At 27.8% G+C, this 20,302-nt stretch overlaps 1 protein-coding gene across 1 annotated transcript in view; it reads right to left on the bottom strand.

The window, feature by feature from the left end:
- The window catches only part of LOC139426772 (growth hormone-releasing hormone receptor-like), a gene marked incomplete at its 3' end in the record, with an annotated part of 256,063 nt that extends 237,167 nt beyond the window's left edge, over positions 1–18,896 (bottom strand). The window contains 1 exon segment of the mRNA XM_071186719.1: positions 18,165–18,896. Within this exon segment, the coding sequence (XP_071042820.1) occupies positions 18,165–18,219 (55 nt within the window).
- Positions 18,897–20,302: the final 1,406 nt, after the last annotated feature.

Raw genomic sequence — 20,302 nt, 5'->3', positions numbered from 1 at the left:
AAACCACAAATCTTCTATATATATATATATTACAAAATCAACATGCATTTTATAGCATATGCTTCGAAAATAATTTTTTAACCTTCAAAAATTAGAGATCATGTTACATTGATGAGAGAATTTATATCTAATACAAAAAACACACCTTCAGAAGGAGACAAATGGGAAATATTAAGCTTAGAGACAAATGTGGAACAGTATCTAGCCATTCCGTATAAGATTAAACATTGTGTTTCATTAAGAACACTTTTATGTATATTTTTAGAATATATCAAAGCTGAAAGAAAAGTATACACTTTGGGAATTGCATATTAATAGTTACGGCAAACAAATCAATGTTATTTATTAACAAACAAACAAAAATCGAAATCTGACAAATTACAGTACAAAAAGGCTGATATAACAGCAAAATTACCAATGAGCAAACCAATCAACAAATTAATTACTTGAGCACTAATTTTTATAACATTTGTTTTATTTTTATTTTATTTACAGAAATTGCAACTTTGATTCATTATAAAAACGTAGGATTAATCTTAAATGGAATAATTCCAAAAGTCGAATAGTCGAGTAGCTCAGACGATATTTCAAGTTACGAAATCAGACACAAAAAAGTGTACTTTCTCTAAATGAACATGCCATTTTTTTTCCTAATTTTTTGACGGATTCGGATTTTTGACCCCTAAAATATAAAGGGTTACCGCAATCTAGCATATATGGTCTCAATAGTTTGATCAGGATAAAGCTCCAAAGTTGAGCCCCCATAATGTTAATTTAGCTTTTTGTGTTTTTCGCTTTATCTCGAGAACTTTTTCAGCAAATTAAAAAAAATTTGCACACAATTATAAAATCGTTTATCCAAGGATAATTACATGCAGAATATAAATTGCGGTAAACATTTATTATTTTTCTAATTTTGATCAAAAATAGTCAAAAAGTTTTTGAATTATACAATTTTTTACATAAATTTAAAGAATGTAATTTTACAAGGCAAAATATAAAATTTGAGCGAAATCGGTCGAATAGTTCAGGTCGAAGTCAGATATTTAAAATCGATTTTTAAGAACCATTCCACAAATTTTGCTTGAAATTTGTATTCTGTCATGTAAATTTACATTCATTAAAATGATTTGATAACGATTCAATATATTTTTAAACCATTATAAAATAAAATAAAATAAATATTTACATATTGTTAATAAAAATTATTTAAATATTATAATAATATTTCAAATAGATAAAATATAATAATTATTTACTAAAAGTAATTTTTTACATGAAATTATCTTAACATCAACGAATTTCTTAATTGTCTGCAAAAATTTTTCAATTCGCTGAAAAAGTTTTCGTGATATCGTGAAATACGTAAAAAGTAAAATTAACAGTAAAGGGTCAAAACTTTGGAGCGCTCTTCTGACCAAACAATTGTGACCATATTTCCCAGAATCCGGCTACCTTGTTTGTTTTGGGGATCAAAAATCCGAATCCACCGAAAAAAAAGTAATGTTTATTCGGAGGAAGTATACGTTTCTGTGATTGATTTCGTAACTTAAAATAGCGCTAGCACTAATTAATTAGCTTATTTGAGGTTAAAACCCTCCAATATTTAAAATTGAATCCTAGAACGTGAAGATCAGATCATTAGATCAAAAGTTATGTGTTACGGTCCATTTTTTATTTTTCGCACTGTACGCTATAGTGTTGATAAAAAATATTTATTGAAATGGTGTGTTTACGAATCTTTGGTCGAAAATTAGTTATATTTCTAAAATCATAATTCGTATTTTAAACTTCGTTTCGTTTTTAAAGTACTCAATCTGGGTTTTTTTTTAATATTTATTATCAAAACCTCACCGAGAATACTTTTAATAATATAGTTTTGTATTAAATAAGGTTTTTTTCCATTTGCAATTTTTATTCACGTTTTTATTGAGACTGTCGTTATTTTATTTCTCAAATTTGTTGTTTAATTCTAAGAATATTTACTATCCTCTAGTTTTCATTAACAATTGAGGAGCCCTTTTCAGTGTCGTAGGAAAACGTAGGATTTCGCGGAAGTCCGTTTAAATTACGCAAATCTAAAAAAAAAAGATAAAAAAAATAGTATTCTAAATATAGAATTACTTTGTACATTGAATTATTTGTGTTCATTCAAGCCTTTTCGCCAAAGAAAAGACATGGAAAAAGACACACACACATTTATTAAACAGTACAGCTGATATGTTCCAGTCAACAGGTAAAGGTGAAAATAGTTTTGAGCACTCAAAACATGTTAACTTTTTCCACCTAAGCTTCTGAACTAAATAAAAAAAATTCATTTTCATATACACCATTTTACCTCAGTTTTTAAGCATTATTCATGTCAAGAAATTAAAAGTTTGCAGCAAAAAAAAATTAAATCAGTGTTTTCAAATTATAAGTTATTCAAAAACTACATTTTCTTAAAACGAAAATAATAAAACGAAATCTTTTAAGAATGACGGTTTAAGTCAAAATATCCTAAACAAATTTGCATATCTACTATTTGCAGTTAACACTTCAATGTGATGGAATTTTTGATCTACGTTATAAAATATGTCAAAAAGGGAAAGTGTGAAATGTTAAATAAAACGTTTAAGACTGTTAAACTCCTCAATGATATGAATCGACGTATATATTTTTTCAGTTCGATATTTTTCTGATATAGGTAGGTCTTCAGGGAACAATTTAAGCCGGTGTCGATTATCCAAGCGTGAAAGGATTTTCAATCTATACTGACTATCTAGGAATAACTATATTCGAATATAAAATTTCCCTTTTGCCATGTAATATAGCGATGTTTACTCGTCACACATCATTGTTTTTTTCTTCTTTAAACTCGATATCTTTCAAAGTAATAATAATAATTTTTTGCTGAAGAAATATGTAATTACTAAAATTTAATGTATCAACATTTTGTCTGCATTTAATCAAAGTATGACTTGATAGGTACTTTATTTTCGCCGCACTAGAGCTGCGCAATAGGCTATTGGCGGGGAAACATCCTTGAGCATGATCTTTGTTCCTCCGCAGAGGAAATGACTTCTCTGCTTTGGTAGCCCGACGACCTGGAAGCGAATTCAAGAAATTTACGGTAGAACAGTTTAACGAGGATCGATACCGTGCCCCCTCGGTCCCTACGCAGGCTGGTCAAGAGACTCTTTCATTTATTAACATTTTTTTTTAATTTCTAAAGAAATACTTAGAGGACTATTTTGTAACTTTAAAAGTGTTTAGTTTATGTGATTTTTAGAACTTAGTAATAAGGTTCAGAGCCGTTTGAGGTTTGAGAGACCGACAATAAATTGCGAAAGAAGACAAATATTTTTGAACACCCTATGCCAGGAAATTAAGTAATAAACTCGTAGCTTGTATCAATTACTTTGGTTGTTATTTTCAATAACTGCTTACAATTTCGTAAACCTAGCTTAAATATTTATGGAATGAACATTTATTTTAAAAACAGTTAAATGAAATGGAAAAGGGCGCAAAAAAAGCAGCTGAAACCAAAATTGTCTTAATTAAACAATATAAATGAAAATATGAGAATTTGCATACAAGCAAAACGAAATCTGAAGATACTCTTGTTAGCAAAAACAGTTCTCCATCAAGGTTTTCTTGGCCTGAACTTAGACTCACGTCCCATAATAAACCACAAATCTTCATTACTTATGTCTTAAAGAAGTTCAATTAATTTGGTCGATATTGAATCCCGCATAAGTAGATTGCAATACTTAATTGGATACTTGCACTTCAAGAAGAAGATCACGGTACCCACACATGTGAGCTATGACGTCAGCTCCAGCTGATCGCTTATAAACAAAACGGCGTGTTAGAGTTAAGCTAAGTTTCTCCACTTAAGTTAGAATGTTAATTAACGGGAAGTTAATTCAATACAGCTCCGTATCAAACACCGAATTTGTTGAAATACAATTCCTTCTCGTCTGCGTATTTCACTTCCTAGATATATTATTTGTTAATGTATTTTATTGTAACCGTGATAGATGTTTGTTTTGAGTACCTGGCAACTTCGCTGCAGAATTAGTTTGTTTATATTCTACATAGCTCCACGCCTGTCATTGTGTTAAGTAAGAAATATATAATGAAAGAACTGAAATCTTTGTGTAAGAATATAGAATGTGTCACTTAATAGAAATTGATACTATGGACATGATCTTAATTGAATTGAAATAATTGTCTTATTTCGTTTCCCATTATGGGGCTTCGGAGCATTGTCGGTTTATGGTTTAATCACCGACAGCAGTAAGGCTCCAGCATGTTGGCAAAGCTGTATGTCCCCTGATGAAGTGCCGTTTTTGCTACCATGCGTATCTTCAGATTTCGTTTTGCTTATATATTACAGCTACGAAATGAGCAATTACTCGGATATGAAAAATATTTGTGTTCACCCGCTCGAGCCATTAATATTGAGTCCTAAAACGTGGAGATCCGATCATTAGATAAAAAGTTATTCAGGGTGGTCCGTTATATATTTGGTGCACTGTACACATTATCTCAAAGCTCTTTAAAAACTCATTTTAGTGGATGGATTATCAAAAAACACTTGTGTACTTCAATCTATTTGTTCTACAAACAAATTTTAATTATAAAAGATGAAGTTAAAAGCATTATAGATAAAACAAGCCAAGATTTGTGTTTTCTACAAGCATACGTTTGGATTTCATAGCAAAAAAAAAAATTTAAAAATGTTTTTTGTGAGAAAGCTTTCTTTTTTTTTTACAAACTGTGAGGATAGGGGGCAGGATCTAAATATTGTTTGATGGAGCTTAACCTTTCCAAATATTAGTTTTATACAAAATGGCACCTTTATTAGGGGGTGCTGCGAAAGATTCGATGAAAAACTTTTTCGCCATTTAAAAAAAAAATCTCTAATGTTTACTTATGCACTAAAACATCAACTTAAAACTTTATTAATATTTAAAAAAAAATTTTGAAGTAAATATTTCATTTTCGCAAACATTTTCTTAAATGTAAGTTTGAAAACAGAAACAAATAAAAAAAAATTCACAGTTAAGGTAAAAATTATTCTTATTTTCTTTCCTTCAGTTTTTCTTCTTTTTCTTTCACTTTTAGGGAATTTACACATTCGAAGCAATATTTTAAAAAAAATGAAAATATGCAGGTTTTAAAAGTAGAATATAGATGTCGCATTTTGTCTTTTTTTTAAAAGCGAATTCTGTTTACTTCATCGCTTATTAGATAAGAAATATTTAAAAAAAAAAGGCAGCAGCATCTATAAATTTTTTACTCGCTACGAAAATTTTGAAACAGCTGATGCTACTTTGAAAGGAATACATTAAAAAGTTATTTCTTTCAGCTTTGAAACACTTAAAAGCTTTGATGAGTTGAAGATAAAATTCATTTAATTTTTTTAAAATACTCAACTGTAATTAAAAATCACCAGTACGTTCACCGATTTCGCTCAAAGTGTGTATTTTGACAAGCTACATCATTTAAAATGTAGTAAAAAAAATACAAAACTATTACAATTCAAAATCTTTTCGACAATTATAAAATAAATTAATAAAAAATAGTAAATAGTCACTAAAAGTTATTTTTGCATAGAATTATCCTCGGTTTATTAAATTTTATAATTGTGTACAAGAACTTTTAAATTCGCTTAAAAATTTCTCAATATTTGACGAAATGCGTAAAAAGTGAAATTAACATTAGGGAATTCAAACTTTTGTTCGCTCTCCTAACCAAGCAATTAGGACAATATTTTTCTGATTGCTTGACCCCTATATTTTGGGGGTCAGAAATCTGAATCTGACGAACAAAATGTATTTTTATTCATAGAAATTACATTTTTGTGCCTGAATTCTTAATTAAAAATATCGTCTTTTCTAATTATTTAACCTATTTGATGTCACCCACTCGAACAATTAAAGTTGAGTCCCAGAAATATAAAGATACTTAAATCAAAAGTTATTCAGGGTGGTCCGTTTTTTTTTTTTTTTTTNTTTTTTTTTTTTTTTTTTTTTTTTTTTTTTTTTTTTTTTTTTTTTTTTTTTTTTTTGCACACTGTACAAGAATATAAATAATACTTATCAATTGTGCAATATAAAAAACAACGTCGGTGTTTTACAATTGATGTTGAGAAAAATGGCCCTACAGCTATTTTCTATTGTTAATGCTATTCAAGCTAAAATAGAATTTCAAAAAACAGACAAAACGAAATTTTTTTTTTAAATTTAGCTTACCATACATAAATGCCAAATATATGACAATCTCAGTTTTGAATTTTTTTACCCCTACGTTGATGTTTTCTTACCCTTACGCACGGCAGAATATAACCATGGTTGAACCCAATTTTTTGGGCTTACTACTACTAATGTTCAACTCCATAGCCTTGTAATTTTGAACCGAATCCAGAAGACAAGAGAGCTTCTGAATCAAATATTGGTTAAGTTCGCCGTCGAGGAGAGCTTTTTGATGGAACTAACTCGCATTTGCGTTAGATGGAGAGAGAAAACCTCCCACGGTTAGCCTGACGGCAAGGGGACTCTAACCCATGATTCGTCCACAACTGAGGATATTTTAAGTCAGCACTGTACTCGGCGGAAGCCGGAAACGGAATTTGCATTGACCAGTCATCGCTGGGATTCGAACCCGGTTCACGTCATTGGAAGACGAACACTGAGCCCTCACGGCTCGCACGGCAGAATAGGAGATAAATCCTAGTTGTCATAAAAAAGCGATAAGTCCCAATTGTGGTCATAAAATGATTAAAACAAGCATAATAGTTCTGCTCTGATCTCTAGTTATTTTTTAATTTTCCAACTTACTCGGAATGTATACGGAATTTCGGTTCATAATGAATTTAATTTGATTAAAAATGCATATGAAATCTGTTTTCCATTCAGCAGAAAACGAATGAAACTTGCCATATCATCGAGTACAACGTTCCTGTAGAGATTTGCATCGTTTATAACTAGTCGAAAAACTGTCTAATTTTTGGTTGTAAGACATCATTGTTACAAACACGAAATCAAGTTATTAAAAACATGGTAAAAAATTAAAATTACATTACTTTATTATATCATTAAACTAAAAAAAAATAATAAATAAATAAACTTTATGGGGAGCTCCATTGGGCGAGCAAGTGTAATTTCTAAAACTACTTAATAAATTATAAAATAGAAAAAAAAACAATTACAGTACATGTAGCAAAGACAAAGAAAATCGATGTTACATCTCCTGCTGTTAAAATTATTTTTCTTCTGTCAAATGATATTTGTCGCCACTAATAAAAAAAAACTTAACGTCAAACGAAGCGCGGAAATTTTCTGGGAAACGTCAAAAGAATATCGATGTTGAAATGCAATACGATATCGAATTGAATTCTAATGAAATATTTTCCTAACTGCATTTGTCTCATTTTCCAAACCGAATCAAGCAGGTGTCACTTTTAAGTCTAAAATTGCACGTATATATCGAGTATAATAAATCGATGTATATTTAATATGTCCTGCTCCAGTCAACATATCATATGGCATTCAAATACATAAACTTATATATTATTTGGAATATAGGAGTTTGAGGAAAACAGTAAAATAACCGTTCTTCGTTTAAAGAATTACTCCAAAGGAAAATATTAATATTGATTACTGAAATAATAGGTAAACAAAGATATGAACAAAAAAAAGTTCATAAACCCATTTCTTAAAATTTTCTTTATCTTTTTTTAATGAGTGATTATAAAATTTTATAGCCGGCCAGGTGGCCGAGCGGTTACTGACTGTGAAGCCAATGGCCGCGGGTTCGAATCTCGCTCTGGGTATGGATGTTTCTCTCTCTTGTGTTGTCCTCTGTTGTGTGTGAAGAGTGAATGTGCCCCCCTCCTGTGAATGGGTTTGTGGCAGTGTGGCGTGGACAATGCTACTCGCCTCCGTGACTTTGGTTCACAGGTGCCCACTGGGTAACGCGAAATGAGTAACAAATCTGGCATCTTCTAAGGCGAAACGAATAAAGTTCAGGGCCTGCCATTCGAAAAAAAAAATATATATATATATATAATTTTATAGAAAACATCAAAATAATTAGACGCTTTGTTTTTTTCTCACTATGTTCAATCTTGATATTAGCCACTTTTGGCGTCCATTTTGGTCACATTTCAAGATTATATTCTACAACATCTAAACAAATAAGGAGCAAAATTGTATTTAAGTATTCTAATTCTTTAACCCCTCCTACCTATTCTTTAATTCATCCTATCTCCTTGAAAAAAATAACAATAAAACTTAAACAATTATATTTACCAAATTGTTTCACCAACTGTTGCCTGCAACGAAGTACTTTGAATTTTATTTTAACTATTTCTAAAGGGATGTTAGCTATATTGTCAAACTTTTTTCTGTATTGAATTTTAATAATCATTTAAAATATGTCCGTCAGCCATTTAAGGTACCCGCGACTATAGTTTCGACAACTTTTTTTCCATGCAAATCAATATAAAATTTTTAAACACGTGGGGATAAAAAACTATATTCTCTATCCTAATGGTTTTTTTTAAGATTAAATATCCTCCACTTGTATTCCTTACACTGATGCTATTTGAAAGTAAAAACCATTGCTCAGTATTTCGCACACTGAATTTTTGATTTAAGTGACATTGTCCGGTATTTCCTACACTGTCCAATATGCACTTTCGCGGTTGAATTTGTACTGGTGATTCTAAAGGTTTGGTGCTACTACATGGAATATGTTTGCCCGGTATTCTCAACACTACTTTTTTACCCAACCTAATCCTAATCGAATATTTAAACGTATCGATGAATAAATTAATATCAAATTGGACGCGACAAATATTACAGACACTCACCAATGCGACTATGGGCAGATTGCAAATATTCTCCGTTGAAATTCGACAGTTTCCAGATTTCAGTCTTTTTCACTAATATTACAACAATATTTATTATTTTTACTAGTATTTTCACCTCCTATCTAGTCTCAAACCAAAAGAAAAGAAGAAAAAAAAGGAAAAAGAAAGATTATAAATAAAATGTTTAATATTTCAAATGCTAGAAAAGCTCAAAATACTTTGTAAACGCATAGTCAGCAGCGCTAATATTTTATTACTGACTGGTCAGCCCTACGAAGTTATCTCGGAAAATAAGATACTCGATCATGATAAAATATTTTATTTTTATTTCTAATATGACAGTATTTGCTATGATAATCTTTATCGATCATCATTATAGGCGCTTTATTTTTCTTCTGTTAATCCTTATTTGTTTATTTACCGAACATAAAGGCAGTTTGATAAAATATATTTCATAAAATAAATATAATCGCTGTTTTAAAAAAAAATTATATTCGAACTTAATATAAAATAAATATGTAAACGATTTTAAAAATCTTTATTTCTTTAATTGTTAAGTGCATTATATAAAAATACAGACTCGTTATTTTGGATTAATGCTTAGAGTATGCAAATAAATGCTTAACAAGCAATTATTTATTGAAATCATACAATAAATGTATGCAGCTTACTTTTTTGGCAGATGATGCATTTTTTCCAATTAATGTATTAAATATTTATCACACCATCAATAGAATAAAAGAGTTAAGAAGATTTTCCTTAATTCTTTTATCAATCGCATGTCATGAATTTTTAAACTAAAGTGTGACAGATACGAACTAAATAATTCTTGGTAGTGAGAACGAATATTTCTTTTTTTCTTCTTTGAATTAACGTTATTTTCTAAAATTTTGACACTTTAATTTTTCTCGGAAAATTCATTAAAATATAATAAAAAAAGCATCAAGTATCGAGAGAATTTTAGAAAACTAGGAACTAGCTTAATATTTTAATATTTTTAAGAAAATTTAGAAACACATTATGTGGAAAAAAATTCCCTTTTGAAAGAATTAACTAAGTTAGAAACCAGTGAAATGGTAATTTCCTTATTTTAACACTTCTCAGAAAATTTAGCGATATAATATAAACAGAATAGCTACTCTACAGAGTTGGCTAGTTTGAAAAACGAGAAAGGAATAAATTACCGTTTTTAAATTTAGTAAACTGCATAGAATAACTGCTCTTGAATTAAATATTCACAAATAACTGTGTCCTGTGAATAACCATTTTAATATTTTTGACAAATTTTAACGATATTTTATAAACAAATCAGTTATTCTACAAAGTGGACTAGTTTGGAAAACGGGAATGGGCAAATTGTCGCATTCCAAATGAGTGAACTCTATAGAATAAATGCTCTTGAATTAATATTCTCAATTAACTTTTTCCTGTGAATAACTATTTTCATTCTTTTTTTTTTTAATTTAGCGAATAAACAAAGTAGTTATTGTACAGAGTTAGCTAGTTTAAAAAACGGGAATGGGTAAATTGTCGCATTCCAAATGAGTGAACTCTATAGAATAAATGCTCTTGAATTACTATTCTCAATCAACTTTTTCTTGTGAATAACTATTTTAACTTTTTTTAGAAAATTTAGCTAATAAACAAAACAGTTATTCTACAGAGTTTGCTAATTTGAAAAACGGGAATGGGTAAATTGCTGTATAATAAATTAGTGAACTCTATAGAATAAATGCTCTTGAATTAATGTACTTAATTAACTTTTTCCAGTGAATAACTATTTTCATTTTTTTTTTAAATTTAGCGAATAAACAAAACAGTTATTCCACAGAATCGGCTAGTTTGGAAAACGCAAAGGGGTGAATTGTCGTTTTCCAAATTAGTAAACTTTTTAAAATAACTGTTTGAAAAAAAAAGATTTTTGAATAATTGTTTTCTGTGAATAACTAATTACTTTATGAATATTACTAATTAACCTCTGAATTCTCTATGAATACCAATTACAGTAATTACTATATAATTTCTGGGTTTATATCTATTGTAAGGCTTATATCAAAATGCAGATTTAATAAGCGTCATTATAAAAAAAAATAAACTCATCCGTAATATAAATCGCAATTCAATGTTATATCAATGTGACTTAATTCCTCAAAGTTATTAAAAATTATTTTACACAGTATATTTTATTCCCTGTATTCCGCCAATTTAAAATGTTATAGCGTCTTAGGGGTAAATATGTAACGATCACTCATCTAACTTCTGAAAATTTAACCTAAATTTCTGTAAACGGTATTTATTACATTTGATATAATATTATAATATATTCATATAATGGCAAATGGTTAAATGTGTGCCTAAACTGCAGATTCACTCCTTCTTCATCTAAAATATTATTTTTTTTAGTTTAAAAAATTTGGATTTTGATTAAAAACAAGAATTTTTAGCGTCAAATTGTGCCAAATTCGAAGCAAGAAACAGATAAACTTTTCACACGTAATTAAAAGTTATAAGTTTAATCATTGTTATAAGCTGTGCCTATTTAAAAACTAAAAGGAGAAAAGGAAAGAAACAAAACGAAAGAATTGTAAAGACATAGAAAACAGCATGCGTGTTTCATGTTGAATTATTGATCTAATTATAGGGTGACTAAAAATTATGTTTAAAACTTTGATGATAAGTACGATAGTTTTGTCCGAATTCAGAAGACAAGGGAACTCCTGGATTGAGTATTGGGAGAAATTTGCCTTCGTGGAGGACTTTTTGAGGAAACTAACTCGCATTTGAGTTACATGAGAAGCAAAACCACGAAATCTCCAACGGTTAACCTGACGTCAAGAGACTCTAACCCATGATCCGCCTACCACCGAGGATATTTTAAGTCTGCACTGTGGTAGTCGGGAGCGGAATTCGCTGCGACCTGCCATACCTGGGTTTCGAGCCCAGATCACTTCATTGGGTGGCAAGCTCTCTATCCCCTGTGCCCCCACGGCTCTTGTTTGCATATATGCATATCTAAGCAGGAAATGAAAATTACATTTTTATTCCTTCCTTTAAAAAAAATCATTAGGAGTCTGCCCCCGCTATTCACTACGCCCATTTGATTTCATTGTTTTTTTCCCTTGAAAATCGATAAAAAATGTAATTTTGTTTAGAAAATATGTATTTATAATAATTTTATGCAGGTACATTTTATTAATATGTTAATCGTAACGATATGAAAGGATTAAAAAATAATCAACTGTATATTTGTAAACAAATATTTAAAATTTGGCATGCAGAGTGTTTAGCTTAATAAGAAGTGATTATTAAGAGGTAATTTTACTTAACAATATGTAACGATAACTTTATATCATATAACAACTAACATTGGAAACTAACGTTTTATCTCTCTTCAATTTTTATATTTTTAAAAATTTCGATCTAAATGTTAAGATTTGTATCAGGCATTATCTAATTTCTCTTTCTTGTTTCTTTTTTTATTTACTTGTTCACTTTTTTTGTTGTTGCTAGTTTTGATATCAAGTCAAACGCAAACTTTAAAAATTAAAATTGTGAGCGAAGTAAATTTTCTAATGAGGAAATTTCATCGTGAAATATTTTTTTCAGCATATTTTTAATATTTCTTTTTTTTATTTTGTATTAATGTATTAATTTTTATCATATAAGTGAAATTAATGAAAAATATATAATATATAACATAGAATACTAAAATAAGAATATAAAATAGTATAGTATATAATATAGAATAGTGAAATGAGTGAAAAATATTGTATTCAGCGTTTTAATAATTATTGGTTAAGAAATACAGCATTGGTCACCGTTGTCCCCTTTAGAGTTAAGGGTAAAATTTACCAAACATGGCTCTCTATTCTGTTATTTAGATCAAAGAGAAACAGTAATTCATCATTTAAATCTCTTTCATTTATATTATTATGAATGAATATTTGAATGTGAATGAAAACAATTATAATTATTTTTTTTTGGGATTATAAATTTGAGACCAAATACAATTCCAAGAATCAAAGAGATTTTTTAATCACTATTAGACTGTTTCCCTTTACAATTTAAAGTAACAAAATCTATCTCTTTATGCAATTAGAGTATCAGAAAATATATATATATATCTACACCAAGAATTAAAATGAAAAAAATTCTATAATTAATGTTTTTAATTACCTTTTATAAATCTTTCAATGTTACGAACTTATTTTTTTTTAAATTTTATATGCATTTTAATTCTTACGGAAAAAAAATATTTTTAACCAAGATGATATTATAATTATTTTTTATATTATTTCATAAAATTGGCCAAAAAATCTTAAAGATGATTTTTTTTGAAAAAAATGTCCGCTTTTCTTTAAAAGCAATTAGTAAAATAACGAAATGCAAATTAAAGGTTTTACACTTTTTTCACTCTCAAAGGCATGGGCCCATTATAAAAAGATTTGCAAAGGATTATTGCTGAATGTTTAATATTTTTATTTTTTTCGTGAAATAGTCATTTTTAACCGAGCTTTAAAAAAAATTTATTCATAGAGGCATATCGGGTTGAATAAGTTCCATTTTTTTCAATTAAGAATTATTTTCTGCATTTCAAGATAATATTCATTTTCATTATTTGCATCATGATATTTATAAACATTAACTAAACTAAATAGATTCGAATTATTAAAAAAATTAATTAACAACAAAATAATTATCTTAATTTAGCATATATGATGATTGGTTAAATAAATATTTATTGAAATCTGCATCGAAAATAATTGTGTCAGAAGAAAAATAATATATTTTATTTAAAATAGTTTTTAAACTAACAAAACAGTTTTATTCTATATTGGAATAAAAAAAATTCACAATAATGTAGAATTGTTTAACCAATTTTTTTAAACATTTATTACCAGTAATATACATTTAATGACAAACTTCTAATCCAACATATTTTCATTTCCTATGGTAGAAATCAGTGCGTACAAACATCGATTATAAAACATGAAAAATTAAATTAATTATGAAATTTAAAAAATTTCTAAACAACGTAATTTTCTCATGCTTTTAATTAGCACACAAAGAAACTCATGATGTGTTTCTTTTCCGGAAATTTCACAGAAAGGACAAGACTATCAAGCATTAGCTGCTACATTATAAACAGGGTGTTTTGTACTCGCCACCCTTAACCTATATTTTTAGAACGTTTGGGAAAGATGAAGNTTATGTTAATTTATAAAATTGACCAAAAAATCTTAAAGATGACTTTGTTTGGTAAAAAAATTCCACTTTTCTTTAAAAGCACTTAGTAAAATAAAGAAATGCAAATTAAAGGTTTTACACTTTTTTCACTCTCAAAGGGGCCCATTATAAAACGAATTGCAAAGGATTATTGCTGAATGTTTAATATTTTTATATTTTCGGTGAAATAGTCATTTTTAACCGAGCTTTAAAGAAAATTCATTTATAGAGGCATATCGGATTGAATAAGTCCCATTTTTTCAATTAAGAATTATTTTCTGCAATTTAAGATAATATTCATTTTTATTATTTGCGTCATGATATTTATAAACATTAACTAATATAGATTTGAATTAATAAAAAAATTAATTAACAACAAAATAATTATCTTAATTTAGCATATATGATGATTAGTTAAATAAATATTTACTGAAATCTGCATCGAAAATAATTGTGTCAGAAGAAAAATAATATATTTTTTTTAAAATAGTTTTTAAACAAGCAAAAAAGTTTTATTCTATATTGGAATTACAAAAAAATTCACAATAATGTAGAATTGTTTAACCAATTATTTTAAACATTTATTACCATTAATATGCATTTAATGACAAACTTCTAATCCAACATATTTTCATTTTTTATAGTAGAAATCAGTGCGTACAAACATCGATTATAAAACATGGAAAATTTAATTAATTATGAAATTTAAAAAATTTCTGAACAACGTAATTTTCTCATGCTTTTAATTAGCACACAAAGAAACTCATGATGTGTTTCCTTTCTGGAAATATCCCAGGAGAGACAAGACTATCAAGCATTAGCCGCTACATTATAAACAGGGTGTTTTGCACTCGCCACCCTTAACCTATATTTTTAGAACGTTTGGGAAAGATGAAGTAAAATTGCATACAAAGAGTTCGAAATATACATTTGACTGAGGAAAAAAAAACACTGTTGAAATCTAAAGAATCATTACTAGTTAAGGCGGGATTGAACACTGGTGGAACTTTTGTGTTTCTGATAATAACTATTCTTCCGGCAATCAAACAGGCTCTGATCTCTTCAATCTCGCATTCCTCAGTAGTATGGCAATTGTAGAGAAAATATGAAATATAAGAAATAAAGTAAAAGAAAGAACGCATTATTTTTACACTACCCAGATTTTTGAAAAAAATTTGAGAGTTGACGACCTAAGAAAAAAAACATTTTCCTCTATCAATAAATTAATTTTTTTTCTCCATGAAACACAAATTTCATGCTTTGCTATTTTGTCATTTGGCAATATATTCAATACAAGAAATTTATTGAATACATTGCATTTCTTGCATTGCCATACATATATATGCTTAATCATTTATATTCTGCCTTCATTGCATGCAATGCCGGATTTTCACTATTTTTGGTAACTATATCTCGCTTTAAAAATGTTTGAAAATTAAAAAGTCTTATATTTTAGGTGATGGGTATTTAAAAAATTGAAAAATTTCCCATTAAAAAAATATTTATCTTTGAAACTGCTCTTGAAGAATATTAAAGTAAAGACATAAATTGTAAACGAAAGATGGAACTTTTACAGTAAATTAAAAAAATTTATTTCGATAAAAAGTTGATCGAGCTTACCAAAAGTTTCAAATAACAGACTTCAATTTATTAACGAAGAGCTTTGACGTTACTAAACTTTATTGTTATTCGTACTATATTCATTTGGGTGAGTTTTAAGAATTTCATGCGATGGATAACTTGAACTTAAACATTTTTTCAAATTGGAAAAAAAAATTAAATTTCAGTAATACTTAGAACATTATTTTCGAAAACTTCAAATAATTTTGTTTAAAAATATGAGGTTAAGCATCTTTTTATACAGCACTTTTATGCAATAAGACAGCCATTGTAATTTTAATCACTATTAAAGTATTTTTATTATTATTAATATTTTTATGTACATTTTTTTAAAGTACTCACACTTTATAGTTAATATTACAACAATTTGTCTAGTTTAATTTTATTATAAAGTAAAGTGTCGAAATTTAAATAAAACAAAATTGTACATTGAGAAAAAAAAGTGTGATCAAAACTGCCAGAATATGGTAAAATTTGCTGGGATTCTGGGTCTAGGAGCACCAAAATTAGAATTGGAACACCGAATGGGAACACCAAAGGGGATGACTATGGGAGCTAAGGAACACTAAAAGAATCACCAACTGGGACCACCAAAAAGTTAGATAATCTTTAACGAAGAGCTTTAATGAATTTGGAAAAATTATCAATACAATATGGTTTTATAATATGTGATGTGTTATAATTTGAAATATTTAAAAAAATACTTTTTTAATAAATTCTATATTGAGAAAAGCATTTTTCAATTAAAATCACAATTTAAAATCAGGAATATTTTTTTTAAAAATTATTAATTTAATTCGTTTAATTTTTTAAAATAAATAATCGATTGCTCATTTCCAATTTACGAAGCATTTTAATGCAATTTTGTTTAAAATTTTAATTGATTTCAAACGTTTGAAAATCTTTTGCTGGGTTACTTTTTGTGTTCATAAGTTCCGATTAGCAAAATTTCATCCGTATTAACAAATTCTAACTTAAAACACAATCTTTAAAACCAAAAACTTTATTAAAATTTTAGTAAAGCATTTGCTATGGTGAAACGAAATTATGATAATAATATAGCATAAAAAAAGCTGTTTAAAAGATAAATTCAGATTATCCTACTGTATTGTACAATTTTGTCTTTACTTGATAGGTTAGTTATTTAATACAGAAAAATTTAACAGCCTGTAGTAAGGTAAGGCATACAGCTATATACTATATTCTGACATTTAAAAAAATTTTAAAACAATTTATGAAAGTAATCTTATGATTTGTTTATTATAACTTGTTTTCAAAATAATATTCTATTCCAATTTTAGATAAATTTATAAATGAAAAGTATTTATTCAAGGGAAGTCAAATATTTTTCGTTATTTCAAATATATTTGGGCATTTATTTGCTATCAATAATACTTTAAAATGTAGTGTTTAATAACGATAAATCACATATTTCAGCATGCCCTTAAAAAATGTTCTCATACCAGCATTTTTAAAGTCTTGCATGTTGATATATACACCTTGAGCTAATTTAAAAGTATTTGTAATATGTTTGATTGATCGAAATAGTCTCTAAGTTTTTCTAATCAGCCAGACAAATTTTTAGGCTTATTTCAGGATACCCACTTTCTTTTGGGCTAATTAAAAAATATACCATACAAAATCTCATTCATTTATATATATCATTCATTTTTCAATTAATTTTATTTATTTTAAGCACTTCGAAATAAGAGAGAGCAGAAAAGATTTATGGTAAATAGCCTTTATCAAAGGTTTACTGCAATAAGCCTGATTTAACAATTTTTCGCCCATTTCCTAAAACTTACAGACTGATTGTAATAGGCAGATTGTAATCAGGCAAATTAAATAATACTGAAAACTTTTCCAGCATATACACCTTTTAGGCTTTTATTTAACTTGTTATAAGTTATAAATTTATAAATTATAAATTAAGTTATATTTTTAAAAGCTATTAGTATATTAGCTATAAATTTTTAATTTATTAAATATAAACTTGTTATTATTTAAGTTAATTCTTTCGTTTGCAATTTTATTTTAGACAGAATGATTTTGAAAAAACAATATCTCATTATTTTTTCGAAATTTTCAATCAATGCTACCGTTATGTAGTTAATTATTAATAAACATGAAACAAATTACTTCATTACATTTTGTAAACACATTCACATAGGTAAATTCTGAGGAACTAAGATTTTTTCTTCATTGAAAATTTTTTTCAGCGTGCTGCCTAATATATTTTTATTTAACAAATTCTGACAAATATCACATAGTAAAATTCCTAAAAATAAGATGCCTAAAACTTTTAAATAGAATTTGTTTCATTGCATATTTGAAAAGACGGCATAGTATATTAATGTTCGATTCTCACAAATGGTGATAAAATAGGTCTTAAAGCTGGACAGTTATGCTTTTTTCAAACAACGTTACTTAACTAAGATGATGAAAATAAACTTACCTGGTAGGCTGGTATTTTTATAGCGCTCCAAGCAACTCTTCTCACCTATATCCATAGCGATAAAATTACAGTACGAATTCAGGGAAATCTCTTTTTCAATCTTTAAAACCTTTTGTTTTTTAACACATTTTTTGAAGTATTACTATTGTCATCACTAATTTGCTCGAAGCCGATTTAGTCTGATATATTATTATAATTCTAAATATTTCTAAAACAAGAAGCAATCACAAATTGAATAGTTCCTTTCATTTTTATTTGTTTGTCATTACATTTTACGTTGAAAACAATTAGTTATTTTTTATGATGATAAATAAAATCAGATAAAATTCTCTTAGAAATCAACAAAATTATCGTCTGTAACCGATAAAACTTTAAATCGTTTGCAAAATATTTATAATGCTACTTTTAATTTGATCTTTAGAATTTTAAATAAAATCGCTTGCAATTTTTTTAAACTTGGATTTCATGTGCAATCCTTCTTAACTTAATTTAATGATAATTAAAAAGTTTTAGCCACATTCATTTCTTAAACTATTCAAACGATAAAAATATTCTGAAATGATTGCAAAAAAAAATTATTAATTTTTCAAAAGATAAATTTAAAAAATCTTGATCAAATGAAATAATTTGTATTCTGAAATTTGTCGTTTTAGAAGTTAGGAGTAAGCTTCGAACCCATCGGAACATCAAACGCGTTTTACTGTCAACTAAAAGGAGAATGTCGTTGACACTGAAAAGGTGCGCCAAGTTAAGGGATATTTCGCCAAAGGATTTGGAGTGCAAGATAAGGCGAAGCGTGAGGAGCGTTCAAATTTAACCCACTCTGGATTACTTAGCACTTATGGAGCCGCATTTTGGAGAAAGTAATTAATTTTAGTAAACGTGTATTGGAAGCGATGATATTTTACAGTGAAATGAAGACTTAAACTTAACATTTAAGTCCTAATTTAAAATCTATGAAATTAATTATCATTCAGATTACTCATGAATTCGGGTAAAATTAAAAATGTAACAAATTGTTAGTTCGAATATATTACAGAATTTAACTATAGATTTAGATGAAGAAAAAAAAGTTGAATTGGAGAATGAAACTTGAATAAGTTCAATGATCAATAATATCATGAATATTAAAGAAAGTATTACCTTTTGAAAGTAGAACGCGAGAGAAAGTATTTTTATTAAGAGGAGAAGTGGATTATTTTTTATTGTTTAAGGTTCTTATTTGATTAGAGAAATATTTCTGTGTATAAATTTTTTCTTCACTTTTTGAAAAAAAAGAGTAAGCAAATTCAAAGTTTACATTTTCTTTCGTTTTGTTGTTTTGCTTTTTTTAAAAAAAAAAATGAAGTGAAAGTGGTAATATCCTCTGTTTAAAATTTTTCAAAAAGAAAAATTAACTTTAATCTTAAAATTTGATAAAAAATTTTACGATTTCCAAGAGCTGCTTGTAGTATCTTTACATAAAATAATCTTAAGAAACCCAACCTACGCCAACCAACGTTTTAGGTTTTCAACTTTACGTTACAATTTGTTTTGCTTTGCCAAAACTATAAAACTTAGAAACTTAAAATTACGTATATAGAAAAATCTACAAAAAGTACGGTAGAATAAAAAAACGTAAAATTCAATTATCAGTTCAAAGAATAATTAAATGTTAAAATTGTAATAAAAACTACTATGTGGCCTGAAGTGCAGCTCGCAGGAAAACAACTAAAGAACTGGAGTTTGACAAACTGAAAAAAGCACTTTTTTTATTCAATTTTAAATCCTTTGTTTGCTATAAATAATGACTATCCATTGTTTAAGACAATATTTTTCTCTCTCTAGATTTTCCTTTCACATGCTTATGCTTGAGTTGATGACGAAAGTAACAAAAAGGGCGAGAGATTTATATAAGTTGTTGCCAGTGATACCATCTTAAAATTTATATTGAAACTTTTAAAAATATTTTTGAAAAAAACTTAATTGGCTACCTGCATGCGACCGCATCGTGAGTATTGATCTCTATTTTCAGTTAAAACATGGCATTTGTTTACGTTAGAAACTGGGTACTTGCACTTCAAGAAGAGGAAGATCACAGATACCCACACATGTGACCACTTACGTCTGGTAATCATTTTATAACCGTCGCTGAACAG

Source organism: Parasteatoda tepidariorum, chromosome 10, assembly GCF_043381705.1.
Source record: "Parasteatoda tepidariorum isolate YZ-2023 chromosome 10, CAS_Ptep_4.0, whole genome shotgun sequence".
NCBI lineage: Eukaryota > Metazoa > Arthropoda > Arachnida > Araneae > Theridiidae > Parasteatoda > Parasteatoda tepidariorum.
This window is presented reverse-complemented; position numbering and strand designations above follow the sequence as displayed.